At 33.9% G+C, this 26,253-nt stretch overlaps 5 protein-coding genes and 2 long non-coding RNA genes across 8 annotated transcripts; 4 read left to right on the top strand and 3 right to left on the bottom strand.

Annotated features, from left to right (window-relative positions):
- Window positions 1–236: 236 nt before the first annotated feature.
- LOC106364501 lies at window positions 237–1,767 on the bottom strand. 2 transcript variants are annotated; one of them, XM_013804061.3, is made up of 9 exons: window positions 1,732–1,767; window positions 1,531–1,591; window positions 1,405–1,439; window positions 1,211–1,316; window positions 1,097–1,123; window positions 885–1,012; window positions 761–806; window positions 623–678; window positions 237–547 (listed from the first exon to the last, which is right to left on the bottom strand). In XM_013804061.3, the coding sequence occupies exons 1-9, from the start codon at window positions 1,737–1,739 to the stop codon at window positions 406–408; spliced, it is 609 nt and encodes a 202-aa protein (XP_013659515.2). In that variant the 5' UTR covers window positions 1,740–1,767; the 3' UTR covers window positions 237–405. The 2 variants fall into 2 exon arrangements, with proteins under 2 accessions (XP_013659515.2, XP_013659516.2); XM_013804062.3 differs by having other exon boundaries at window positions 1,405–1,436; window positions 1,732–1,759.
- A 6,941-nt stretch (window positions 1,768–8,708) lies between these two features.
- Window positions 8,709–9,909, top strand: LOC125608310. The gene is made up of 4 exons (XR_007339249.1): window positions 8,709–9,196; window positions 9,468–9,525; window positions 9,609–9,643; window positions 9,713–9,909. It is a non-coding gene; the product is annotated as an uncharacterized LOC125608310 (long non-coding RNA).
- Window positions 9,910–10,032: 123 nt separating this feature from the next.
- Window positions 10,033–11,090, top strand: LOC125608309. The gene is made up of 7 exons (XM_048778491.1): window positions 10,033–10,106; window positions 10,192–10,218; window positions 10,295–10,425; window positions 10,526–10,571; window positions 10,665–10,720; window positions 10,804–10,963; window positions 11,047–11,090. Exons 3-7 carry the CDS (start codon window positions 10,313–10,315, stop codon window positions 11,071–11,073), a joined length of 402 nt encoding a protein of 133 aa, XP_048634448.1. The 5' UTR covers window positions 10,033–10,106; window positions 10,192–10,218; window positions 10,295–10,312; the 3' UTR covers window positions 11,074–11,090.
- Window positions 11,091–11,997: 907 nt separating this feature from the next.
- LOC106364505 lies at window positions 11,998–13,689 on the top strand. The gene is made up of 10 exons (XM_022718863.2): window positions 11,998–12,080; window positions 12,287–12,344; window positions 12,426–12,460; window positions 12,536–12,641; window positions 12,719–12,745; window positions 12,826–12,953; window positions 13,033–13,078; window positions 13,160–13,215; window positions 13,322–13,454; window positions 13,545–13,689. The coding sequence occupies exons 1-10, from the start codon at window positions 12,073–12,075 to the stop codon at window positions 13,569–13,571; spliced, it is 624 nt and encodes a 207-aa protein (XP_022574584.1). The 5' UTR covers window positions 11,998–12,072; the 3' UTR covers window positions 13,572–13,689.
- A 1,823-nt stretch (window positions 13,690–15,512) lies between these two features.
- LOC106364507 lies at window positions 15,513–16,217 on the top strand. Its single transcript, XR_001273229.3, has 3 exons — window positions 15,513–15,661; window positions 15,766–15,922; window positions 15,997–16,217. It is a non-coding gene; the product is annotated as an uncharacterized LOC106364507 (long non-coding RNA).
- A 2,069-nt stretch (window positions 16,218–18,286) lies between these two features.
- On the bottom strand, window positions 18,287–20,847 carry LOC125608308 (ATP-dependent DNA helicase PIF1-like). Its single transcript, XM_048778490.1, has one exon. It carries the CDS (start codon window positions 20,755–20,757, stop codon window positions 19,120–19,122), a length of 1,638 nt encoding a protein of 545 aa, XP_048634447.1. The 5' UTR covers window positions 20,758–20,847; the 3' UTR covers window positions 18,287–19,119.
- Window positions 20,840–24,902, bottom strand: LOC106409456. The gene is made up of 8 exons (XM_048778223.1): window positions 24,635–24,902; window positions 24,474–24,542; window positions 23,897–24,109; window positions 23,392–23,833; window positions 22,366–23,309; window positions 21,699–22,296; window positions 21,041–21,619; window positions 20,840–20,855 (listed from the first exon to the last, which is right to left on the bottom strand). Exons 1-8 carry the CDS (start codon window positions 24,900–24,902, stop codon window positions 20,840–20,842), a joined length of 3,129 nt encoding a protein of 1,042 aa, XP_048634180.1.
- Window positions 24,903–26,253: the final 1,351 nt, after the last annotated feature.

Genomic DNA, 26,253 nt, shown 5'->3' with positions numbered 1-26,253 from the left:
TTTGGCTTCTGGATGAAAGAGTTCCACGCATGGAAGATGGCAGCCGACTTCTGAAAGCGCTGCGCTTACGATCCTGGTTAGATATTCCTCCACAATGCTAATGGTAACCTTCATATGTGACTGACTATCAAGTTGGGATCATCCATCTAGATGGTCTTCACCTACTATCAAGGTGGCACACTCGAGCATATGTAGAAGAAGCCTTGAGCTTTCAGAGCGTCTATAGTTACAGAATAGAGACCAAAAAGGATACTTTGATGATGTTTACAGTTTATTTTCATTTTGATCTTTTGCACATAAACCATCTCGCAAACCATGTCTTTTAAGTTTAATCATAATCACTAGAGAGACATAGATTATTAGTAACACACAAAGCCAGAACCAACATATAACAAGACTCTCTTACTAAATGCCCCCAAGAATCTGCCTTGCACGTTTTATCTTATTTTTCTCTTCTTCGGCTTTGAACATACCACTATGTATCGCACAGCTAAACACCAACAGTTCCAAGTATCCCATACCGTCAAGCTCTTTACCAATCATTCTCCTGTAATGAAGAAGACAGACACATAAGAAGAAGGAAAAAAAAATTAAAAACGGAGGAATGAATGTAATCACATACTGGTTCAAAAGCCGTAATCTCTCCTTCTCGATCTTCAAACATTCGACGGTTAACATCTGCAAGAAACAGACAAACCCAATGTGAAGCGACAGGACATGAGAGGTGAGAGAATATGGGCATCGATATATCGATACTCACCAGTGTTTCATGATTATAGCTATGCTCCTTTTGGCTGTCTTGAGGGCTGTATCCACAAGAAGATCGATGATGATTTAATGTTTTTAAAGAGAGAGAAAGAAAAAAAATGATCATAGCGTTTTACCTGAGGCGGAGTTCTCGAGCCTTGTTCCTCATAGCTGTTCTTCTCCTTGCCAGAAGCGATTGGTAGGCCAAATCCTCATTCTCATTTTCGTCAAGCCATTCCTTCCCCATAACATCGCAATCAACAATCTGAAATGGAGGAGGGGACGGGTCAAAATAGATATATATTACAAAAAGGGTTTAAACTTTGAACTTAAGATGAGATCTCACTACCTCCCTAAGTAATTGTTCCTGCTGTGCCTGAAACAGAAGGAAGGGTTACTATTAAACAAAATAATTTATAATCAAACCAAGATGGTTGGAGAGGGGAGAGAAAAAAACCCCAACCTTATCTGTTTGTTCTTCCACAATGCGGAAGCCCTCCTTTAACATAGTTTCAAGTGAAGCCAGCTCGGTGTAGCTCAGACCGTCTAGACCCTCCCCATTCAGTTTCCTGGAATATTAATAATAATGGTTTCAATAAGTTCGAGAAAGAAGCAAAAAAATGCATAAGAAAAAAAAAATAAAGATCGGAGTCCTACTCGTTGGAAATCTGTAACAACTTGATCTCCTCCTGCTGCAAGAACACACAAGCAAGTAAGATTCTTGTAAGAATAAAAACAAAATTTGTGTGTTTTCCTCCTTATATTATCAACCGAGTGTCATACCAATTCTTGGATAACTTGTATATATTGGAGCCTTTGTTTTACAGATATTCTGCGTGTAGTTCTGTACAAGAACAAATAAGTCATTTCAGCAACAACAACGCAACCAAAGCCCTAAGCTAGTCAGATTCTAGGATCAACTGAATCTATCTGAGAACCTAATCAACAAGAACGAAACCAAACCCTAAGCTAGAGAGAGATTACCTGGGCATCTTTCTCTCCCTCGCCTCCCGTTTCCCAATTCACTTTCGAATAATAATAATGCTACCCATTAAACATCCTACTTTTCTTCAACTCGTAATGGGCCCGTAATTCAGGCCCAACTAAATACAATTGTTTTCATAATAAGAATCTGATTTATACTTTCTATAAAATTTTCTTGTTTTAAGAAAATAAATAAATATATATATTTTTTCTTGTATGTGTATATGTACTTGGATCTATTTCAAGTCACAAAATAGCAGTGTTTTGAAACCCGACCCAGATCTACGGTTGAACCGGTAAACCCGGTGACCCAAAAAAAATCCGGTTTGAGTTTTGTGAAAAATCCAATATTTAGAAACCCGCAAAAACCCACTAAAATCTGAAACCCGATATCTGGTTGAATCACCGGTTGAACCAATAAATAACTTTTACTATTTTTTTTTTTTTAGTTTTTAGATTATGTTTTATATTCTAAGTTTTCAGTTAAAAAGTTTGGTGCTAGCAAAAGAAAAAAAGTTAGGTTTTTTCTTTTTCAGTTTTATATTTGTGATTTTTACATTTTGATGAAGATTTTACTATGCCACATGGAGAAAATGAAGTGAACAATGGTAGAGAGAACCAATATTAGTTGATGTGATTTGGTGTTAGTTTATTTTTGTTATTGACTATTTATTACAATGATTTTTTACTTTTTTATTTTGAATTTGAAGTTTAATCTATTATTTACATTATACATTTAAGTATTTATGAATTTTATATCTTGATTTTTTTAAAATGTCATAACTCTTACTTTGTTATAAAAAAATTAAATAGTCTAAACTATTTTTTGATATTTTGTATGTTAAATAAAATAAAATATAAAAACTAAAGTTAAGTATTTTCTAAATTCTTTTTAAACATAAAATATATACATATCCAAACTATTATTTTATGTTTTAAAACATATTTAGAAAATATTAAACTTTAGTTTTTATATATTTATTTTCATAACTAATATATTATTACATAGTAAAATTAATTTATTTATTAATCTGTGGTTTACCCACGGTCGATCCAGTGAACCAGCGATCTGGTAAATAGTCTGGTTCCGAATCGGTTTAAAAACATTGCAAAATAGGAAAGATAAACTAAAAAGAGAATAGTGTGGCATTTATTTAAACTTCGAATATGATTTTATATTACCAACCATTAACCAACGGTGAACGGTCTCATATAGTAGTGGTGCAATGAATCCATGCGTTGAAACGAGACTCGTCTCGTTTGCAAGTCAAACACAACGAGCAAGTACACGTGTTCAACAAACACTATCATACTTCCGCATCATTTAAAAAAAAACTTGTGAAGGATGCAGATACGCTTAATTGTTTCTTGCGTGTCAAATAAGTTTTGTGTAATAAACCTTCTTTGTGTTTTTTTTCCTAAAATTGTGTAATAAACTTTCGTTTAGCAAATAAGGTTTGTGTTATAAACTTTTCCTATTTTGCTAATATTGTGTATTTAACTTTCGGTTAGCAACTAAGGTTTGTGTTTGACTTGCAGACAAGAAGTTTGTTTCGTTTTAACTCTTTTTCAAACTTACAAGTGAGCAGTCCTTTTGGCTATATAAACCGCAAACCCGTTTGTTCTTCCCCAAACATTATCACTTTTTCTCTTAGTTTTCTCTTTCCACCATGAGTAACAGCTCTTTCAGTAATCAGAACCAAGCTTTGGGGAGGAAAGTGGAAAAAATGTCCACACAATTGGGTGCCGAGGTAGCCGTGATCACCTACCGTAGGGATGGGGAGTGTTACGAACATGCTAGTCCCAGGTTTGGTTTCAACGTCTGACTTTTTTAGATTTTCATTTCTGACTTTATGTTGTTAAGCAAGGTTTTTGTTTTTGTTTTTGTTTTGTTTTTCCCAGTGTTTCTGCTGTTTTGGATCGGTTTTATGATCCTGCTCCGGAACCTATAATTGCAATTCATAAACAGCTCGCTTTGCTCAATGTTGACAAATTGACTCTAGCCGAGATTAATGATCTGGAAACCCGACTGATGGGAGTTGCCACAGATATTCAAGCCCGGCTTGGCTGAGTCTTGTGACTCTGTACATACAAATATATAATTTTAATGTGGTTCTGGCTCTGTGTGTTAATAATCTATGTCTCTCTGACTCTGGTGATTATGATTAATAAAATTAAAAAGACATATGGTTTGCTAGCTACAAAATCCATGTTATGGTGCGAAGTTTTTACAACTACTATTATATATGTGCAAAAAATCAAATTATATTAAAATAAAAACTGTAAACAAGCAAGTATACCAAAAGATCATTTCTCACCACTATATATATCCTAAGAAATAAAATGTATACATGCGTTGAAACGTCTGCATCTAATGTCTTGGCAACCTACCAGAAAAATTAATTATGCATGAAAGAAAAGTGATCAATCTGCATGAGAAATGGGATTAGTGTAACAGAAACTTTATCAGACAAACCTTATTTGCTAAGGCAGCAAAAAGCCCATCTGCATCCTCTTTTGTGCTACTGTAAGCTTCCCAGCATATCGCCAGCACAAAAGAATTGTGATGTAGAAGCTGACGTTTTAACAACTCTTTTTTTTTTGGAGGCAGAGTCCCCTGTTGAACAGAAGAATATAAAGAACATCAGGACAAAACAAGTGTTATAACAATCAAAGGAAATCCACACCTCAAAAGGGGCTTTTTTTCTCATACTCATTGTCAAAAGTGCATTTATCATTAAGAAACCCTTTAATGATTGCAAACAAAAACAACCCAGTTGAAGTCGGTTATTGATAGATGTTCTTCCAACAAACACAACACAAGGAGCTAAAGCAGCCAAAAGTTTAATTGTAGCATTTCTGGTGGCAGCTGCACTAGATTGCAGCCCAACATCCTTAAAAAAAATCTATCAAGTCCTATAAAAACAGCCATAAATCTCTCATTGTCATGAATGGAAAAAAAAACCCTTAGATGCTGCAGTTTAATTATCACGGAAACTGGGAGTTCAAAACTTCAAGTAAAAAAATTCAAACTTCAAAAGTTTCAAAAAGTGAGACGCCAAAGTCATCCACTGCCGGGAAAACCACCCATAACAAGCTTTCACTAAGAACCTAGGAGTTCTTGTGCACTAACCTATATAATCCATATACCCTGACAGGCAAATTGATTAAAATATAGCTGTTTTTTACCAGCCATATATAGACCCAGAACATCTTATGATTTCAAATGAAGCTGCAAAGAGTAATGCATTCAGTTCACGTCTACGTTAGTAATGAGCCCCTGGCTTAAGTTTCACACCACTCATCATTAAAACCAAAGGCTAGAAGAAAGTCATAATTACTTGGTTAAAACATAATAATTTGATTAAAATGTAATGACTTTTATAAATTACATAATTAAGTAAGATAATAAGAAAATATAATTTAGATTGTTTTAAAACTATATTATTATTTTTTCATCGAAATGAAGTTTATCTCTAATTTTTATTAACATTTCAAACATTTTGATATTATTGTATCAATTTTCATTTAAGAACATATTCACATTCTATGACAGATATTTCTTATACACAAGATAATCTAATAAAATATAAAAACTAAAATCATAATATTTAATTAAATATATAAACAATAAAAGAAACTATTATTTTTATTTTACATAAGTTTATTTTAAAATATAGAATCTAATTTAATGAATAACTGTATTAATAAATAGAATATTATAATCCAAACATTTTTAATTTATAGAATTTTATTGTATATAGTGAGTCCCCATAAATGAGGTCATGTTGCTATGCTGCCTAAGGTATCAATACAGCTATACATTTGTATTGCCTTCCCATACAAAGACCATGTTTCAATCATAATCCACATTGTGATGTGAATCTGTATTTAGCTGTGTCATGGGGCCGTTGTAAGTAACAAATCTTTAAGAAATTTTAAGAGCATTTTCTTCCAATGGTAAATTACTAAAAATGAGGTTCTAGATAATAAAATATAAGATTTTAGTTTAATGTAATTATTGAATTAAAATGTTTTCACATGTTTTCATTTGAGAACTCTTTCTTAGTTTATTTCTGATTTATTTTATTTTATATATTGTTAAGATAATTGATGAGATCTCCACAATGGAAATGCTCTAGATGCAAGTCTTGTTATGGTTTGCTAGATTCTAAGTTTTCATATGAAAAAACTATCTAAACCATGTTACTGTAGCTTTCAATTGATTTGCAACTACTATTACTAGGTCCTTGTCCGCGCTACGCGCGGATAGTATTTTGAATTTTTTTCATATTTTTGTACTATTATGTCAATTGTTTAGTTTCATAAAATGTTATATTTTTACTGTAAATTTGGAATTAAAAATCTAATTTTTCCTTACTGTAAAGTAAGTTAATTTTTTTGAATCTTACTACAACACATTATACACGAAGAGAATATAGTTGGTCTTTATATTCTTATTTGGTGTAATATTGAAAATTTTGATGGTTAGTTTAAATAGTTTTTTTAAATTATATATTTTAGGATTGATTTTCGTGACTATATTCTATAATTGTCTTAAAAAATTGTTTGTCCCATATAGACATCCACATAAATATGGACTTCTGATAAATTTGTTCATTGGGATATTTAGTTTCACTTTCAATTTTATTCTCTTTTTTGGCACCCTCATGCTAGCTTGTGGGGCTAGCCAACTTGGTGCAAAAGGGTTTACAAAAGCTGATCGAGATGCGCGTGATCGGACACCTTTTGCTAGGCTATTCGTATGGAATTTTAAAGATCTAGGAATATAAGCAATAGAAAGTTAAAAAAATTCTTTGGATACAGCCTGTATTTCGTCGAGCTCTGAGTCCAATGCAGGCTAATCTTCCTCCTTTTGAATGAGTATAACCAGTTGTTCACAGTTGATTGAAAGACCATCTCTCTGTGTCCAAACTTCAGTATCACTTGCATTGCCCATAGTAAACCTTCAGCTTCCGCTTGCAGTGGTGATTTGGTGCGTGTATATCGGTCCTTGCTCCAAACAGCATTGAAAAATCACCATCCATTAACACAAAGCCAAGTCCAAATATGTCTCTTTCATTTATCCAGGATGTCTAGCAGGAGCGTTTCTTTACGGAGGAACAGTTGTGTCCGTTACCCCAACTCCCATATCAATCTCCATAATCTCGTCTATACGTTGATCTATCCTCCAACACTCTGCTTCAATTTTATTCGATAATGAGAAAGACATAATTCCTACGACACTATTAATGATTTTTTTTTGTAACACCGATACGGCAAATTTATGTTTTATTTAACAAAACTCTTATTTTAATTTTGTATTAAAGAATCAATCATATTTTATATTATCCATAATTTTAGTAAATTTGCTTATTTGTCATGTTTTTATTAGGTTTTAGCTAAATTATTGATTTATTATTTATTTTTAGCTAAGTCACTAATTTATTAATTTAAAAAATACCCTTAATTAATATTATATATATATTAAAAATGAATTTTATTTTAATAATATTAAATTTCTATTTTATATTAAAATTTAGTTGTTTTTCTTATTTGTCATATTTTATTAGGTTTTAGACTTTTAGATAAGTTATTGATTTATTATTAATTTCTAACTGATTCGCTAATGTGTTAATTAAAACAATACCCTTAATGAATTTTATATATAATTAAAAAAAATTTATTTTAATCATATAAAATTTATATGTTATATTAATATTAAATATTTGATTCTAAAATAATATAAAAAATTATAAAAAAATTTAAAAATAAGATAATTCTTATATATATTTTGTTGTTATCTGAAAACAATATTTTTATTATAAAAGTTAAAAAGATACAAAAAAATTAATTAAATATTATTCAAGAAAAAAACATTTATATAAACATATTTTCTAAACTATTTCTAAGATATGAGTGTTTTAAAAAATTTAACACGGGATCTTTAGAACACGGGATTATACTTATGAGAGAGTGGCTCGGGAGTGGGCTAGGAGATGGGTCTAATGGGCTGCGAATTGTTGAATTTTTTTTTTTAATTGCAAGCCTATTTCGTGATGACCTGGCATATTGGTTGGTGATGAATATTTGTGCACATGTGGATAGACTTAGGAAGTAATGATTTAGCTCCTTTTATATAGTAGGATATTTGTAAAAGATCAAAACAACCACTCAAAAGAATTTTCGTCTCATGAACTTTTAAAAGTTTGAGATTCCATTGTTATTGGTTTTTGGATTTCAAAAGTCTTAATAGAATCCATTGTTATTGGTTTAAGAATTTTGAAAATCCATTCAAATCTCTTGTTATTCAAAAAGTTTAGTTATCATTGATTCTATAATTCTAACTAAATCTAGTGTTTTGGGTGATGAATTTTATCCATTTTTACTCATAAGACTCAACTTTCAAAATATCATATGTATCCATGTGATTTTCAAAATTCATGTGATAAAAAACTAGAAAACAAAATAGTTATACTAACCAAATATATATTGCACTTTAAATCCAAATTATATGTCCAAAACTATAATTTATTACATTTATATACTTTTACATTTTTGAATATATATAATTATTTTTATATATTTTTATCATTTTTTAATAAATAATTATATTTATATATATTAAAATTGTAAATTAATATTTTAAAAGGAAAATTTGACATTTTTTTGAAAAATTGAATAAATTATTTAAAAATTATAAAAAAATTGAATTTAAACATATTATTCGAATTTTTTTAAAAAATTCTTTATTATTTTTATTTTTATTATTTATTATTTATATCTATAAAGCATAGGGTAAAATAATCTTATGTTTTTAATGAAACTTCTTTTGGTCATTTTCCTCTTTGAGTGTTTTTTTTGCAACAAAAACTTAAAATAAACTATTTAAGAGAATTGCTCAATTTTGTATGTATCACTATTATTATTTTTAATTTGAAAGAAAAAATAAGTAATCATGCTATATTATTTATTAAAGAATAAATTATATATCTACTTTACAAAAATAATAATAGAAAAGAAGTAATACAAATTCATGAAAATCTATACCAATCTAAAAATGTTATGATCAAATTTCATGAGTCAATGTATATATATCGACTTTTTTAAATCTATCAACTCCTAAAATTCACATAATCTATACAAATTTACCTCTCAATAACCCCCTTAACTCTATTGACCCCCCCCTAACTCTATTGATCGGGAAAAAGAAGCCCTAAGACAAACAAGGCGAGAGAGATATCCAAATCCTCCAATTATTGGGCTTTCATCTGTAACTTTCCCGTAATGGCCTTTTCTTTTCTTTTTTCCGTTTCTTGACGGAGAAGTTTCTTGACGGAGAAATGGAACAAAATAAATATAGGGTTTGACTCGAACCGTTTGAGAGAGTTACCTGAAAAAGTGAAAGGCTGAAAGGGGATCGTGAAGACAAAACAAGCGCGAGGCCAGAGAGCAAGATGCCTAGGTAATATCTCAGATGTTTCTGTAGCTTGGGTTTGGTTTCGTTGTTGTTGATTTGGTTCAAAATTCAAAATTACGCTCGTAACGCGTGCGATTGGCAAGACGCGAGAGATGTCTAGTTACGTTTGGTTTTGGTTTCATTGTTGTTGTTGATTTGATTGTCAGGTAGAGCTATTGAATTTCAATTAGTTGTCTGACTAACTTAGGGTCTGGATCCTGGAATCTGACTAGCTTTAGGTTTGGTTTTGTTGTTGTTGATTTTGGTTCATGTACAGAACTACACGCGGCGCGGAACAACGAAGGCTCCAGTGTCTACAAGACATCCAAAATTTGGTAACACCTGACTCGATGTTCATTTTGAGAAAATAATTTTTTAAATTATTATTCTTACAGTATTTCCTGTGTCATTCTTGCAGCAAGAGGAGATCAAGTTGTTACAGATTTCAAACGAGTACGACTCCTACTTCTTTCCCCCATTTTTTTTTTCTTGAACTTATAGAAACATTTATTATTATTTCAGGAAACTGAATGGTGTCGGTCTCGACGATATGAGCTTCACCGAGCTGGCTTCACTTGGAAGTATGTTGGATGAGGGCCAGAGCCGGCCTTGGAGGTAAGCGGGAGAAGCGGCTGCTTCCAGCCGTCATTAAATTATCAAGTTTAGCGGCCACATTTTTACAATATTTATCCAGTAGCTCCAGTGGTAATGGTGAAATTTGAGCTATGTGAAGTTTAAATTATCAAGTTTAATGGTGAGGGTTCGAGACTCTACGCAGTGACATTTTTTAAAGTAGTTTTTTTACAAATAATTAAACATAAATAGGCCACTTTTTCTTAGTTCTGCTTCCAGCCCGGTAAATACACGGACCGGCTCTGATGAGGGCTTCCGCATTGTGGATGAACAACTAGACAATGTTGGGGTTTTTTTTTGTTTTCTCCAATTCATCTTGGTTTGACTACGTACTCTTGTTTAATATCCTTCCTTCCTTTTTGTTTCAGGCACACGAGGAAATAACAACCAAGCAGGTAAAGATAATCATCTTGAGTTCAAAGTTGTAACCCTTTTTGTGTAATATATCGATTTTGACACCCTCCATTTCAGATTTTTGAGTACGATCTTATGGGGGGACCGGACTGGACTCAAAGAATAGAGAAAGAAGATTTGGCCTACCAATCCCTTCTAGCGGGGAGAAGAGTAGCTCTGAGGAACAAGGCTAGAGAATTCCGCCTCAGGTAAATGATAAAAAAAAAAAAAAAAGAGGCTAGTTTTTTTTTTATGATGCCCCCATGCATGTTCACCTCTTCTTATACATATTGCTTCTTCTGGATTCAGCCCTCCAGAAACCCAACCTTGGCGTAGCGATGACCCTGAAAGACTGGTGAGTTTATTTATATGCATGCCCCCATATTCTCACCTCAATGTCCCTCTGTCCCTCGCCTCACATTAATTGCGTTTTGTCTTGTTCTTGCAGAAGATGGACATCGACTCTCTGGAGATGGAGAAAGAGAGACTACGTCTTTTCAACCAGTATGTGAGAATTTTCTTTAAATTTTTCTTTTTTTTTTGTTCCTGCTTCTGTCTTTTTCATTGTTGGAAAGTGCTCATTGCAGGAGAATGCTTGGTAAAGAGCTTGACGGTATGAGCTACTCCGAGCTGTTCGTGTTTAGCTTTGAGATATCGGGTGCTATCATGAAAGTTGTGTCGATGAAGAAGATAAAACGTGACGAAGAGATGGGGAAGACAAAACGTCCAAGGCCGTCGGTCAACAAGGTTTATCCGCTCTGTTTTTTTCTGAATTGTAAAACTGTATCTCTCCTTCTTTCCCTGACTATTTCTTTTTCTTGTTCACAAAGGAGCCAATCTCCCCGGGACAGATATGATGGTGGTGGCAGGCTCTCTAAGAGCATCAGTATTGGGCGTCCTTATGGACGTCCTTATTAATTTTGGCCCAAAAAAAAATGAAAAATGAATTAATTTGTTAAGGATTGTGTCTGAAAATCTCAGAATAAGAAGTTTGTGGGCTAGTCCTGGGCTCGTCCTTCGTCAGACATGGTGAAAAAACAATATAAAACTCTAAGGACCACCAAATAAGTCTCATTGATAATCATGCTAAGAGATTGGATATCTTGTGACGTGGCTACTATTATGTACTTGGATGATTTTTATGGTTAGTTCTGTCACTTTTGTGTTATGTCTCTATGGTGATACGATTAAACAAAAGACTTTTGCTAGATTCTATCTAAAATCCCACTCCAGTTTTCATTTGACTTGTTGCAAAAAAAATTTCAATGCCTCCTCTTGCTGACACGTGGTCGAAAAACTCTCTTAAAAACGGTTTCCAAAATCCCAATTTAAAGATCAGTGATTGCTTTTTCACTTACTTCTGATTTAATTAAATCATTTCTTTTCTTTAAAAACCCTGTTAAGAAACAACGTTAAAGATGGTCTTAAGGCTCCAGTTTTCAATTGGGTTGTTGCAACTACGATTGTATATGTGCAAAAGATCAAACTGAAAATACCATAAAATTTTCGTACTATACACACTAAATCATCTGAATTTTTGCCACAATACCATAAATATATATTATAATGTACAGTATTAGATATTTAAATGGCTAGTCAAGATAAGTTGATGATTGAAATGGTCCATATATATTTTTTCAACCAAATGTAAAAGTTGGTGATTTAAATGACAGTTTTCCTTTCCTTTTTTGTTAATATTGTCTTTTTCCATTTCTTTTCTTGACGGAGAAGTGAAGCAAAATAAAAATTATAAATAGGGTTTGAGAGATAGTTAGGGCATTAAGCTAAAAAGGTGAAAGGGATCAGTGAAGACAAAACAAAACTGATAGGGACACGAAGCGAAGCCAGCGAGCAAGATGCCCAGGTAATGTCTCAGATGTTTCTCTAGCTTAAGGTTTGGTACTTGGGTTTCGTTGTATGTTGATTTGGTTCTCAGGGCCGTAGAGAGCTATTGACTCTGAATTAGCTATCTGTTGCTGGGTTTAAAAACCTAGAATCTAACTAGCTTAGGGTTTGGTTTCGTTCGGTATTGATTTTGGTTTCTCACCTGACTTATTTGTTCTTCTACAGAACTACACGCAGCTCGGTACAACAAAGGCTCCAATGCATACAAGTTATCGAAGAATTGGTATGCACTCGATGAGAATAAAAAGAAAAACACTACTTTCGTATTTATTCTTACAAGAATCTTTCTTGTGTGTTCTTGCAGCAGGAGGAGCTCAAGTTGTTACAGATTCCCAACGAGTAAGACTCTTTTAACCCTTTTTTTTTTTTGTTCGGTTCCCCTTTCTTTTTTGACTTATTGGAAAACCATTATAGGAAACTGAATGGTGAGGGGCTCAATGGTCTGAGCTACTCTGAGCTATCTTCAATTGAAAACATGCTAAACCAGGGTTTAGTCGTTGTGGAAGAACAAACCGACAAGGTTGTGTTTGTTATTATTATTTTTTCCCAATCATATAGGTTTGATTTTTAATAAGCCCTCCTTACCTTTTGTTTCAGGCCTATTATGACTTCGCAACCATGCAGGTATAGATCTCTGATCATTGGTTTTTTTTTTTTTTCTGTTTGTTGTATATACCGATTTTGACATCATCATCTCGTTTCAGATTGTGGAGAGCGATGTTATGGGGATGGATTGGACTGACAAACTCGAGAAAGAGGATTTGGCCTATCAAGCGCGTCTGTCAAGAAGAAGAACAGCTGTGAGGAACAAGTCTAGAGAACTCCGCCTCAGGTAATTAAGTAGGCTTAGAGCTATTATCATTTTTTCTTTCTTAAAGATGAAATCATCACCGATCTTCTTGTGGATACAGCCCTCAAGACAGCCAACAGGAGCATGGTCATGACCATGAAGAACTGGTGAGTATCGATATTCATTGCCCATATTCTCTCACCTCTCATGTCTTGTCGCCTCTCATATATTGTCTGATGTTCTTGCAGATGTTAACCATCGAGTCTTTGAAGATCGAGAAGAAGAGATTGCTGCTTTTGAGCCAGTATGTAAACAAACATTCATTCCCCCTCCTCCTTTTAAATATATTATTTTCTGCTGCTTGTGTCTGTCTTTTTCACTGATTGGGTGTGTGTGTGTGCTCATTACAGACGAATGATTGGTAAAGAGCTTGACGGTATGAGTTACGCTGAGCTGTATGTGTTGGGCTTTGATATAACGCGTGCTCTTATGAACGTAATGCAAGAGATGGACAAGATAAAACATGCCGCCCGAGTCAGCAAGGTAGAAAAATATATATTTTATCCACTGTTGATTCTGAATTGTTAAAGTTATCTTTCTTCTTTTGCTGACATATTTTTCTTGTTCACCAAGGAATCAATCTCCCCGGGACAGATATGATCATCTCACCATGGCTCGTGACTTTAGGTAGCAACATCATGGAATCGTTTTTTTTTTTTAATATATAGTCTTGTGGACTATCTACTTGGATAATTTTATGGTGGTTCTAACTTTGTGTTAATAATCTATGTCTCTCTGGTGATTATGATTAAACTAAGACATGGTTTTGCTAGATTCTATCTAAAATCCATGTTAGGCTCCAGTTTTCAGTTGAGTTGCACCTACGATTATATATGTGCAAAAAATCAATAGAAAAGCAAGTATATCCTTTTTCGTCTCATAAAAGAACACACCCAAACCATAAATATCAAAAATGGTACCAGTTCGCTTTGTCATCCATTGGTAGAACCACTTGGTATGGTTGTGGAATCTTTACTCCCATTTGTAGTTGGGAAAAGATATCAACCTACAAGCATTCAAATGAGTTTGCATCCTTGATGAAGAACATGAGAAACAGAGACCATATTGATAACCTTTGGATACAATTTAGTAATGTGGTTAGAGGTCGTTAAGACCAATGGTGGAAGTTTTTTTTATCACCAATTTTCTTGAAAGTCGCCCCAACCTGTTGCTGCAACTGAACATCAGCAGAATTAGCAGCAATACCATAAATATTTTTGTGCCAATAATGTGTCCTAAAGCATACAACACAGTGTGATCGTATCAAGAATTTAACAGCTACGTAAGTTGTGCCAATATTGTGTTCTAAAAACTTTCATGGAAATTTTACTTTTGTAAGTTTAGTAAGGCATTTAACTACCAAATCAGAGAACTTCTGATTCCGGACACCATAAACAAAGACGGGCTTGACCAAAGTCATTTGAAACATTTTATTGGGCCCCCTATTACGTGGGATCCTCATTTAATTTTTTTTATATATATATATATATATTGTTATTAGGTGATTTTTCCGTGTTTATGCACATGAGTAAATATTTACAAAATTTACAAAATAATGTAAATTATAATATTGACAAGTATTTGTTTTTGGTTGTTTATAAGTTTTAAGTAATTTTGTAATTTGTATGTATGATAAATAAAAAATTGTACTAAATATCTTTGTATTCTCATCTTAATTAGATAAGTGATTTCAAGTATTATATTTTGTATTGTTAAGTATTCATTTTTGTATGCCGAGTTTCTCATCTATTTTCTTAAATTGAAGATGATTTTTTTTAGTTAGGCTAAAATTGGCTTATTAATATCCTTTTATATTTTAAATATATTTTATAAATTTTTGTATAGTTTGATATATTTTTTTCTGGAAAATAAACCTGACCTGTTCCGAACCCGAAACTTGATGGAATACCCAAAATACCCAAATCTTCTATTATATATTATGTATATATGAGTATTTCAATATATTTTTGGTATTAAGGATATTTTTAAAAGTTTCAGATTTGAGTTTTCGGATATAGTTTTGGGTTTCAGGTAAAATTTTAGATTTTTAAAATATAATTCAGGTATTCAGATAAAATTTCGGGTATTTGTTACGTTTTCCCGTCAGATTTTTAGGTAAAATTTTGGATATTTTCAGCCATTTAAAGGATCTTCATGCTTTTTTGTCTTTTGAATATTTTTTTGGGCCGGATCCGAACCCGACCTGGATCCGAACTGAATCTGACATGAATCCGAACCCGACCCTAACCCCGACCCTAACCGATAAATTTTAGTTACTTTATTGGATCCAAATATCTAAGACACTAATTGATCCGGACCCGATAAGATCCAAACCGAATCCGAATTGACAATTCTAATTACCCTATTGAGTCTAACTAAAATCTAAAAGATCCGAACTTGACAAGACCCGATCTGAACCCGACCAGACCCAAATGCCCATCCCTAATAAACATCATTACTTTTTATGTTTGGGCAATGGCATGGACCCGCACTTCGTGAAGAATATGGGCCGAGTACGTTGGCCCATTCTCAAATAATTATCAATATATTCGTTGGTCTTCTAGATTCTTCTGCGGTTAGTCTAAACTCTAAAAGCCCTTCTTTTTCCTTTCTCCATTTTTGCCACAGTTCTTCTCTCTACTAGCAATGAACCCTGATGGATTTCCTACCGGCAACCTTTCCACCACAGGGTATAAACTAGACTCAGCCTTTATGTTTGTGTAGCTTTTTTGGTTTTAGATCTGGGAAACTTTTTTAGGGTTCTAACGCAAGTTTTTTCCTCATGTCGTGTCAGTAAGGAATTCGTTGGTAGATCCACTGCCGACGACCAGGTTGAGTCTCTCAAGGAGGCTATGGCTAACATCAACCTGGCGGATTTGACTCAGGAAGAGTTGAGGGATCTTCACAAAAAACTGCTTAGTTTCCATGAGAAACTAGCTCAGAGGGCTGAGGTTTGTATCGCTTCTGGCTCTTTGCATGCTTCGGACAAACTCCTTCAATAATTATTGTTTTGTTGGCTTGGCAGGTTCTTAAGGGAAAATGAAGGAAGAGCAAGCGATTATCAAGAGATTGAATCGTTTTTTATTTAAATAAGAAGAGTCTTGTGACTAGTACTTAGATAACTTGTATGGTTGGTTCTGACTTTGTGTGTTAAGTATCTATGTCTCTCTGGTGATATGATTAAACTAAAGACTTATATGGTTTGCTAGATTCTATCTAAAATCAATGTTATGGTGCAATTTTCAACTGAGTTGCAACTACAATTATATGTGCTAAAAATCAAATGTCTATTAGAACAAACGGTAAACAAGCAAGTGAAATGTTTTTGACTCCTAAATGCATCACTAGGCTTAGTTTTTATTTGAATACTAGATTTTGACCCGCGCGCCCGCGCGGGAGTATGAAACCATTATTTCAATTTTTTTGGTTTGTTGTAAAATTAATGATGATTTTATATGTTAGTAAGTTCTGACATTGGTGTTTGGTGTTCAATTTGTTTTGTGTTAAATTTTAGATTATAACGTTGTCTTGTGTTTTTTTTTTTGTATTTTTTTTTGCACTAAAATTTGGTTTTTAAAATTATTATAGGGTAAAATATTAGAGTGTTTAGTGTACATTTTAGAAGTTTAATCAAATTATTCAAACATGGGTTGGATTACTAACTCTAGAATTTTATTTTTAACATAATTCAAGAAAATAATATTGTGAGCAAAAAATAAAATTTATTATGTAACCCAACCCAAATTTTTTAGATTAGATAAGTGTAATAATTTTAATATTTAGCCCAAATTATAATGGACTATAAACAGTTATCAAAGCCCATTTACACTTTTTTCCGGGAAATAAACAGAAACACCAAACCTTCTACGTCTTTTTTTTTTTCGACGAAAGCTCTCTTGATCCAGTCGATCTCTTTGTCGGTGCCTTCCATTAATCTCGTCGACAAATCCCTTAACTGCTGTGAATTTTTCAATCGAAGGATGAAAGAAGATAGATCTATTGATTACTTGTGGAGATCTCAAATATAGGTTCGAGTTTGTAGATTTATGTTTAACTTTCTACATTCACGGTTAGTTGTTCTAATTTGTGTTATTTGTTATGATTTTCTACAGTTTTGTAATACGAAGACACTACAATTGGATAGATAGATACCGTCTCCTGTTTAATCACGAAGAAATGACCTCAAGTGGTTTCAGATCGGAAAAGAATCAGATGACTTATAACGCTGTTAATGGTGTTGCGATACTTCTGTTTCCTGAGCTCAAGGCTAGTGATGTGTTTATTTGCATGGTTAAAACTAAGGCGGAAAGGTACACTTACTCTTAGTATGGTAATCTTGTTGCTGATTGTGGAAGACCTTTCTTGTTGTTATGTTTGATATTTTGTTAAGATTTTTTTGTTGTGATGGTTTATTGGAATCATGATGAAAAGTCTTGTGTGGTTCATGTAGATGGATCTTACAAAGTGAAGAAGAATAAGATATTGGAGTTTCTAGGCAAGAACAAGTTTCCCTTGATTACAAAATCGAGTGAAAGCAATACTGCTTGGGTTCTTCCTTGGTTAGGTTATAATCTTTGCCTCAATTTATGATTTTCAGAGTATGGCTCAGCTTCTTAAAGCCTGCTATGTTTTCAGATTATGGCTCAGCTTCATGATCAAAGAAGGTTTAAATCGAAGGTACTTCTGACGCTGAGTCTAAAAGGGCTAGTAGGATTTAGAACAAACATATACTCTTAAGGTATATTATTTATTTTCTTGCAGATCATGTTTATATACATTGATATAACAACTGAGAACCTTGCGAGCCATTCTTGACCTTGTTCGGAATAGAGGATGCGAACAAAACTGTTGTAAGTTTCTGATGCTTGTTCCAGTCTGCGTGATTGACATTTTGTGATCTACTGATAATAAAGCTACAAGCCACTGTGGATTAATCTCTTTCTTTCTTAAACAGGTAGCTGCTTTCAATAACAAACTCAACTCCAAGTATTTGGCAGAGGAAGATCCATCACCAAGCAATATAGAAGTAAAATATTTTTTTCTATATATATGTGAAGTGTTGTTCTGATATTTATGCTAGCCTAAGAAAGCTCATGTTTTTCAGGCTCTTCTTTTACCAATGCAATGAAAATCATGTTGTAATTTTTTTGTCACAGGATGCAATGCTAAAAGAGAAGTGTAAGATTGACCTGTGTGTTGTGAGGATCACTGGCTCAAGTAACATGTTTGATTAATTCGTAAGTCAAAGTAGAGTTCTTTGTAGGGAAATTACTTTAATGTTTTTTTCCTTACACAAGAATAATTTTCAGGGGAATCAGCTTATCAAGATGGAGTGAACTTATGAAAGAAGAGGGAGAGTCGGCTGATGCTGATATTGCAAGCTGTTACTACCACTGGTTCCTGCGAGGAATCCATGTTGTCACTACGACACAGGACAAATCAGGTCAAGTGTTAGATATTTGCTTTAATAAATTTTCAAGAGGAAGTTACAAATTTGTTCTTGTTGAGGTCCCATGGTTTGTTGAACATAGATTAGCCCTGATTTTAAACGTTCTAAATCTGTAGCATGATGTTGGACGTGGAAAGGTCAAAATATCAGTTATCAAGATGAAAAAGAAGACAACAACCATTGGGGATCACCATTTTATAATACGGTTAGTAATTACTTATCTCTTCTAAGTAAGTCGTAAGGTTTCTGAAGTAGGACACTGTAGAATAAGGTTTTAGATTAGAGAACCCTGGCTTTAGTCAATATGCTTTGTTTTGACTTGCTTGAGTGTTGCTTGGTAAGGGTATATGTTGATGATAATCTTATAAAACATGCGGTTTATTTCGATATGGTTTTAAAGACCAAAAAACTCATGCATCTGTCTAAATAAAAATAATAACAAACTTATTGCATTCCAGATTCGTTGGAAAAGAAAACAAATGTTGTTTGCATAACTATTAGAGAACTTTGTGAACCAACAAGCATGCTTCCACCATACAACACGTGAACTTCTGAGATCTGCAAAGAACAAATAGTTTTTTTTATATGTAATGGGCGAGTCCAAACACATTTCCTGGATTTTAAAATAAAGATCACATCCAAACAAAAACTGTATATGACATCAAAAATATGAAAAGACATAACTTATTACCTCATTTGTTAAAGGTTGTCGAAAACTTCTTTGAAAACCACATTCTTAGTTTGTTTTTGTGGTTTCCCATCTTCGTCTAAAATCAGAATTTTCAATCCCCTTTTGGAAGTCACTCTAGAAACAGCAACATATAACTGACCATGTGAAAATACAGGTCTTGGTAGATAAAGACCTACTTGAGATAGTGATTGCCCTTGACTTTTGTTGATTGTGATTGCGAAAGCCACAGCAAGAGGCAGTTGTCTTCTTCTCATTTTGAAAGGCAATCTGGTGTCAGAAGGGGTTATTAGCAATCTAGGAATATCAACTATCTCCCCAATCCTCTCTCCTGTTATAATCCTAGCTTGAACCATAAAATCCATTAGCTGAGTGATCTGCAGTCTCGTCCCATTCATTAAGCCATCAGAAGGAGCTATGTTTCTCAGAACCATAACAGGACAACCAACCTTTAGTCTAAGACTATGGTTTGGTAAACCAGGAACCTTAATTGTGTTTAGAAAATCCGCACTAAGAGCTTCATTGTTCACAGAACTTGTATCTGCAGGATCAATGCTATCAGCACTGTTATAAGTTTTTTCCTCACCTGAAATTGAAAACAACAGAATTTGGATAATAAGACTCAAATACAAAGAAAGCAAAATCAATAGATGAAAATAGCGAAATTCACCTTCTAACTTGTCCAACATATAATCATTAACTGTATTTACATCCTCGTTAGTTGGACAGAGGATAGCTCTCTCTTGAAAAAACTTGGCCTCTTTCTTTTCATGCAATGAAGTTGATGTGCCATAAATCTCTTCGCTGATTGCTTCTATAGGATCATTACAGTCTGTAATCAAAAATTCAGAGGGAATTTCTATCTCTGCCTCACCATCATTAGGCTCTGAAAGTTTACCATCACCAACTTTTAATATCCACTCTGAAAATTCTTTAAGATCTTCTGCCTCTGCTGGTGACAATCCTGCTGATAGCAATCTCATATTCTTGGAGAGCTTAAGAACTTTGCAGTGCGTCCAAAGATAGGATGAGTTAAGTGAGGCCATAACTATTTCAGCTCTACCAGCACCATTTATAACAGGCAAAACCTGCCTAAAATCACCACCAAACACGATAACCTTTCCACCGAATGGTTGGGTGTCGTGTTTCCGAACAATATCAGATAAACTTTTATCCAAAGCCTCAAAACAATGCTTGCTCATCATAGGGGCTTCATCCCAGATGATAAGTGATGATGCTTTCACTAAATTAGCTTGGTCACTTCCATGCTTCATTGTACATGAAGAAAACTCGTCTGGATTTAGAGGAATGCCGAATCTGGAATGTGCTGTCCGACCACCAGGCAACAACAGTGATGCAATGCCGCTTGAAGCCACGTTTAGAACAATATCTCCTCTAGATCTGATAGCTGCAGAAAGCAATTTCCATAGGAAAGTTTTCCCTGTTCCACCAAAACCACTCACAAAAAACATTCCACCATCTCCTTTATTAACAGCAGAAAGAATCTCCTCATATATCTTTCTTTGCTCGCATGTCATCTTCGGAAGATCTCTTCGAAGAGTCTCTAACAAAGCAGATCGCTCATAGCTGCGTTCATCTAGCACCAAAACATTTTCATCGTGGCTACTTGTCTTTGGCGGTCTAGGCATATTATCAAATTTGGCGAGAGAAGTTCCAGACCTTTTCAATATTTTTTCAATCTCAAGTAAAGCATACTTCTTTTTGTCGTCATCACTCAACAACAGACCTACAATGAATATGCAAAAGGCAAGAAAGCAAACAAAATTATAAGTCTTTTAACTCAAAAATAATGTATCTAAATTTAACAATCTCAGGTCATAAACTAAAAACATACCTGGTCTATTAAAATTCATTCTCCTAGAGTGCTCGATATCTTCAGACAAAAACATCCAAGTGTTTTCCCATACAGACTCTGGTTTAGACAAAGTGTTACTCATAAGCATCATAACAAACACTTTCCGCAGCTCACTTGCTGTGCTCTCAAAACTTCTTCTTACTATGTCATCAATGTACTCCTGATCATCATCTAATAACCCACGAGCATAACATGCTTCTTTGTAGCTCGGATAGAGAACATCTAGGTATGTTTTAATGTCCTCATAACTTGTGGGTCCTCTGACAACATTCAACAATACACGCAAGTAATAAGCATCTTCTTGGCTCCTAGGCGCATAGTTAATCCTCCCCAAAGCAAATCCCCGTTTCCTCCTGTTGAACTTCTTTGACCTTTTGTCGTAAGTATAGAAGCTTGGGATCTGAGCATAGGTCAATGTTCTTGCGAAGGAGTCAATCTTGTTCAACTCAAACCAAGCTAAGAACATTGTATTTTGAATGAGCTTCCGGGTGACAACTGCCTTCAATTTGTCTTTCCCTTTGAATGTAATAACTTGCTTTCCGGGGAGATGGAAACTAAGCTTCTCAACAGCAGTTGATCGATAGTGAATAGGAAATTTGAATACTCTCCAAGTTCCTTCACACGTTGACACGTATCTGAAAAAAAAATATGGTTAAAAATCGAAGCTTAATTAATGAACTGGTATACTGTAAAGAAAAACAATGCTAATCTTACCTGCAATCGAAGAATTCCTTTAGTTCATTCCTTTTCTTATCAAGATTTTCTTTATTAAGCTCAACATCTCCTAACTCACTTGCAACAATGTTGTCTGGTGGTTCAACAGCAACTGTGACACGATCCTGTCCTTTATTAATGTATTTGAATAAATACTTTATAGACCCAACTTGGTTGCACCACTCGACGTTGATATGAGCTCTGTAAAGAAGAGATAACGTCCGGTTATAAGGAATGACACTCCGATTGTCACATCTCACTCCATTCTTCATAACAAAGTTCTCTGACTGCTCACGCCTCTTGTAAACCGGAAATCCTTCCTTATTAATAGTAGTCTTCTCAGAAAATGATTTAGGAAATGACTTAGAGCAACGGCCATTCTCCATACATGGAGAATTAGTATTAGCTCGTCCACATGGACCATGAATCATCATATCTTTAATGACCTCATACAGTTCTGGTTCATCCTTCTTGTTAGGAATCTCAGCGGAAATGAAGTTGTCAATATCGTCTGTTGTAGGCTTCTTTAACTTCTTCATGAATAAGAGAATGTGAGCATGTGGTAAACCCCGTTTCTGGAACTCAATTGTGTACATAGCTGTTTAAAAAAAACATATCAGTCAAAATATAAATAAACATAAGCGTAGATAAGACATGTTTAACTTACATGACTGTGTCTCTCCCAAAATATTTTTTTTGGTTAGAGTATCCATCAATGAATCAAGTTTGATCTTGAAAATCCTACAGATAATGTCTGATCTGTCTTCAGCCTTCAGCTTCCTTGCCTTAACATATCTTGTGATCTCTGGCCATTTGGGATTACATGTGAAAGTGATGAAAAAATCAGGGAATCCAAAATGCTTACATATTGCCATAGCATCCAAGTAACAATTCTTCATATATCTAGGACTCCCTACGAATGAAGCTGGTAATGTAAACTCAGTTCCTTGCTCATTCATATCCACTTTTCCTGCGTTCTCAGATTCTTTAATAGAGTCATAGCTATCTGATCGCAAAGAAGGCTGGTTTAACTTCAGATATCGCAAACGATTAGACTCAATCGTTGTGAGGGCATCCACCACAAACTGCTGAAATAGTCTTCTAGAATGTAGGAGAGAATGCGATTCGTTCTTACGCTCATGCAGGCGAAAAGCAAACCATTGCCTCATACTGATATTAGGCTTCTTGTGTTTTTTTGTCTTCTCTGTTGCTCCTTTCTTAATACCAAGTCTGAATCCATCTTCACCATATGTAAACAAAAGAGGATACTGAAGTGCAAGATATGAAGCATGAATCTCGTTTATCCTCAGTAGTTTTCCTGAATTTTTTTGAAGAACAATATCCCTTCTGTCCATATCAAGACTAAAATCTCCAGGAATCAGCGCAGCAACCTCAGAGGCTGTGGGTGTGTTATACGTCCTTCCATCCTTTAACCTTTCACTAACAATCCTCATATGAAAAGAATTTTCAGGATCTGTATTGAAGCGGTCTCTGGCTGATCTAAACTTTTTAACGTATGGGTTGACTTCATTCAACATCTTCATCAAAGTCTCTATAATATCTTTTCTGAGATGATCCTTTTTCTTGACCTGGAATGGCCGTTTACCCAAGCTATAAAAAAAAAATTAAAAGAACAATGTTAGTAATCTAAACTATTAAAAGCACAAGTTTCATAAAATAAAAAAACTTATACCTTAAACATTTTGCTCTGTTCTCAACTTCATTCTCCGTATCAACTATATATAGCTGTCCAAACTTTGGTTCACTCCCCTCAGGTGGTGTGATACCCGCACCCAATAAATGATAATTTTCTCCTTGAAGCTGAAACATATCAGGGCCTCTACCTTTTTTCAGAGACCTCTCTACTCTTCCACCAAGAGAAGTGAAGGAAAAAACCATATTGTACGGCCTTATATGTCGTTGAAAATGTCTGCTTCTTGGATCATCTCCTTGCAAGAGATTTTTTAAAACTGGTGGTGGTTCCTTCAACAACGGCAATTTCACTTGTCCTTGCATACAACATAATGAAAATGTAGGATTCTTTGCGTTTCTCCGCTTGTTTAGCCGTTCTCCATACCACATGATAGCACCACAATGAGAACAGTTGTAGTCCGGATCACCTTCATCTAAGTACTCTACAAAAATCAAATATCAAAATAGAAACATGCTTAAATCAAGAAAACACACAAAATCAATACCGTTTTCACTAAAACACTTTTGGTTAGGTGGTTTTGGCGCCTTTACAACACCAACAATGTGTTCTGAATTAGGTGCCATTCTCTCACTATTGTTTGGCTCAACCTCTGGCTCATAATCCATATGATCATCTAAATCAGAGTCCCCATTTTCAGTATCAGTATTCTCTAGAGAAGAACATTCAAAAACTTGCTGGCTATCTGTATCAATGAACCCTGAGAAAAAAAAATCAATTATTTGTAAGTACCAAAAAGCATTAAAAACCGTACTCTTGATAAAAGATTGGCTACCTCCAAACAAATCAGTTCCGACTAATCCATCTTCTTCTTGTATGGACTCAGCTGGTGCATCAAATGTAGATGACGATGATATGCATTTTTTTTTCCTCAGATGTGCTATATTAGTAATGTCTTTCAATACATTACTTGAACTTCTGGTTTGATGGCATCCCTTAGTTTTCATAGATTCAAAACTCCTCTTTTGTAGATCCTCTATAATAATATTAAAGAAAGTTGAAATGAGTTTGAAAAATGAACAGGTTAGAGCATATATACAGATATAACCCAAACAAACACTTACTTGATAATGAGGTCAAGCAACTGCTTAACACTGGGGTGTCATTCACTTGGTCTTTTATCTTTTCGAGACCTTAGAAACATTAGAAATTGAAATACATTTTATAGAACTACAAAATTGTACATGATGACACGTTAATAGGTCATTTTAGATGAATCACTTACCAAGGATACATCTTCTTTTATTTAAAGGTGTTTGTGGTGAAAGCTTGCGTATTTGTTGATATGGAGGAATAGTGTAGTTTGGAACATGTTGATTCTCAAGAGTTTCGAAGAGTCTAAAGTAAATTGAACTCAAAGGAATCGGCTGGATTGAGATGGGATTAGAAAACCTCTGAATCTCTTCAAGGTTAGGCATATCACTGCATGATGCGGTTTTGTTTTTTTTGGCAGTGTCAAATCCTTCATGGACGTTTCCTCTCTTGCGATTCATCAGTTGAGTGTTTGGATCAAGGAATGTTCCTTGTACGGCCACAAGGAAGAAAAAATTGTGGGAAGAATGGGAAAGCAACAGATTAGATTTGCATATATTAAGGTAATCTCCTAATTTTCGGGGTGTAATTTAAGATTGACAATATATACTTAGCTTAAAGTTAGGATAATAGTTATAATTAGGAAGTTTAATTAGTAATTGTTACTTCTAAACATCTGTAACATTAATTGGGGTTTGTATGACATTTATATAGATTCCTACTCTGACTCCCTTCTCGTTGATATTGCTTTTGTTAGTAAAAGTACAGATGCATGAGTCACAAAGATGGAGCAGATTCGAACATTCATACTCTTTAAGACAGGTACACTATTCTAAACAATGTTATTCTTTTGTCAGTTTGAGACATTTAGATTTAAGCAAGTTAGTATAGTTTTACTTTAGAACTGTAAGAGTTGATTGGTTAGTTAGGTTGTTGTGTGAACTGAATACGATTGTTTTGATTAGTAATTAGTCATTAAATTATATTAGTTTACACTAAATTTTGAAACATAAACTAAAAATATAGGATGAATCGAATATATCTCATCGTTTTAATGCAACTAGTGGTTTTCCGGCGCTACGCGCCGGGTTTGTATATATTATTTTTAATGAATTTACAATGTAAACAAATCATCGTGTGAATTTTTAGAATATTTGTCTCTCAAAACCGTTGTTTATATTCTGAAATTACGGTTTGTGGTGTGCGTGAACAAAATGAAGTTCAAAAATGACGACGACTGGTATGTACGTGGTTTGAAGAACTCGTTGATGCATGTATCTCTCTCGTTCCATTTTTCTGTGTCGGTTTCTTTCATTCTCTCGCACTCATTGTTTTTCTCTTTTTTTTAGCAGCGAAGACTACTTCTATTGTGGTGGAAATGAGAAGATTTCCTGTTGTTAAAAAAAAAAAAAGTTTCCTGGAGGTTTTTCAACGCTAGCGTCAAGTTTTACATGAAGATTTAAATATGTAATTTGGCTTCTAATATATATTTTAGTGAATTTGAGATCATTTTGCATAAACTATTTAAAATACAATATATGTCATGTTCTCAAGGTATATCAATTTTATTTTAATGTTTGCATCGTTTATTTTGAGATTATTGAATAAGTAAGTAAAGTGTAAATGAATAAAATTATTTACTATTTTAACATGAAAGTATTTTGTAAATGTTTGTATTAGTTTCTGTTGCTTTAGAAATACTACAACAATTAGATCTAAAGCCTTTAAAGTCAAATTATTACCAATCAGACTTTAGAACTTCTAAAGTCTTTAAAGTCTTCCTTACAATTCTCAAAGCCACAATAACTGAAT

Source organism: Brassica napus, chromosome A4, assembly GCF_020379485.1.
Source record: "Brassica napus cultivar Da-Ae chromosome A4, Da-Ae, whole genome shotgun sequence".
In the NCBI taxonomy this organism is placed as follows: domain Eukaryota; kingdom Viridiplantae; phylum Streptophyta; class Magnoliopsida; order Brassicales; family Brassicaceae; genus Brassica; species Brassica napus.
Note: the sequence above shows the minus strand (reverse complement) of the source record. Positions and strands in the feature narration are given on the sequence as shown.

Coding starts and splice junctions, on each gene's coding strand:
- LOC106364505 (XM_022718863.2), top strand. Junction 12,461..12,535: donor TTGTTACAGATTCCCAACGA/GTAAGACTCTTT, acceptor AAACCATTATAG/GAAACTGAATGGTGAGGGGC. Junction 13,455..13,544: donor ATGCCGCCCGAGTCAGCAAG/GTAGAAAAATAT, acceptor TTGTTCACCAAG/GAATCAATCTCCCCGGGACA.
- LOC125608309 (XM_048778491.1), top strand. CDS start 10,313: ATGGGGGGACCGGACTGGACTCAAAGAATAGAGAAAGAAGATTTGGCC. Junction 10,572..10,664: donor GCGATGACCCTGAAAGACTG/GTGAGTTTATTT, acceptor TTGTTCTTGCAG/AAGATGGACATCGACTCTCT. Junction 10,721..10,803: donor AGACTACGTCTTTTCAACCA/GTATGTGAGAAT, acceptor TGCTCATTGCAG/GAGAATGCTTGGTAAAGAGC.
- LOC106364501 (XM_013804061.3), bottom strand. Junction 1,440..1,530: donor TACAAGTTATCCAAGAATTG/GTATGACACTCG, acceptor GTGTTCTTGCAG/CAGGAGGAGATCAAGTTGTT. Junction 1,013..1,096: donor AGGAACAATTACTTAGGGAG/GTAGTGAGATCT, acceptor CCTCCATTTCAG/ATTGTTGATTGCGATGTTAT.
- LOC106409456 (XM_048778223.1), bottom strand. CDS start 24,902: ATGAATCGCAAGAGAGGAAACGTCCATGAAGGATTTGACACTGCCAAA. Junction 24,543..24,634: donor TAAAAGAAGATGTATCCTTG/GTAAGTGATTCA, acceptor AATGTTTCTAAG/GTCTCGAAAAGATAAAAGAC. Junction 24,110..24,473: donor TTGCTTGACCTCATTATCAA/GTAAGTGTTTGT, acceptor TTTTTTTCTCAG/GGTTCATTGATACAGATAGC.
- LOC125608308 (XM_048778490.1), bottom strand. CDS start 20,757: ATGCCTAGACCGCCAAAGACAAGTAGCCACGATGAAAATGTTTTGGTG.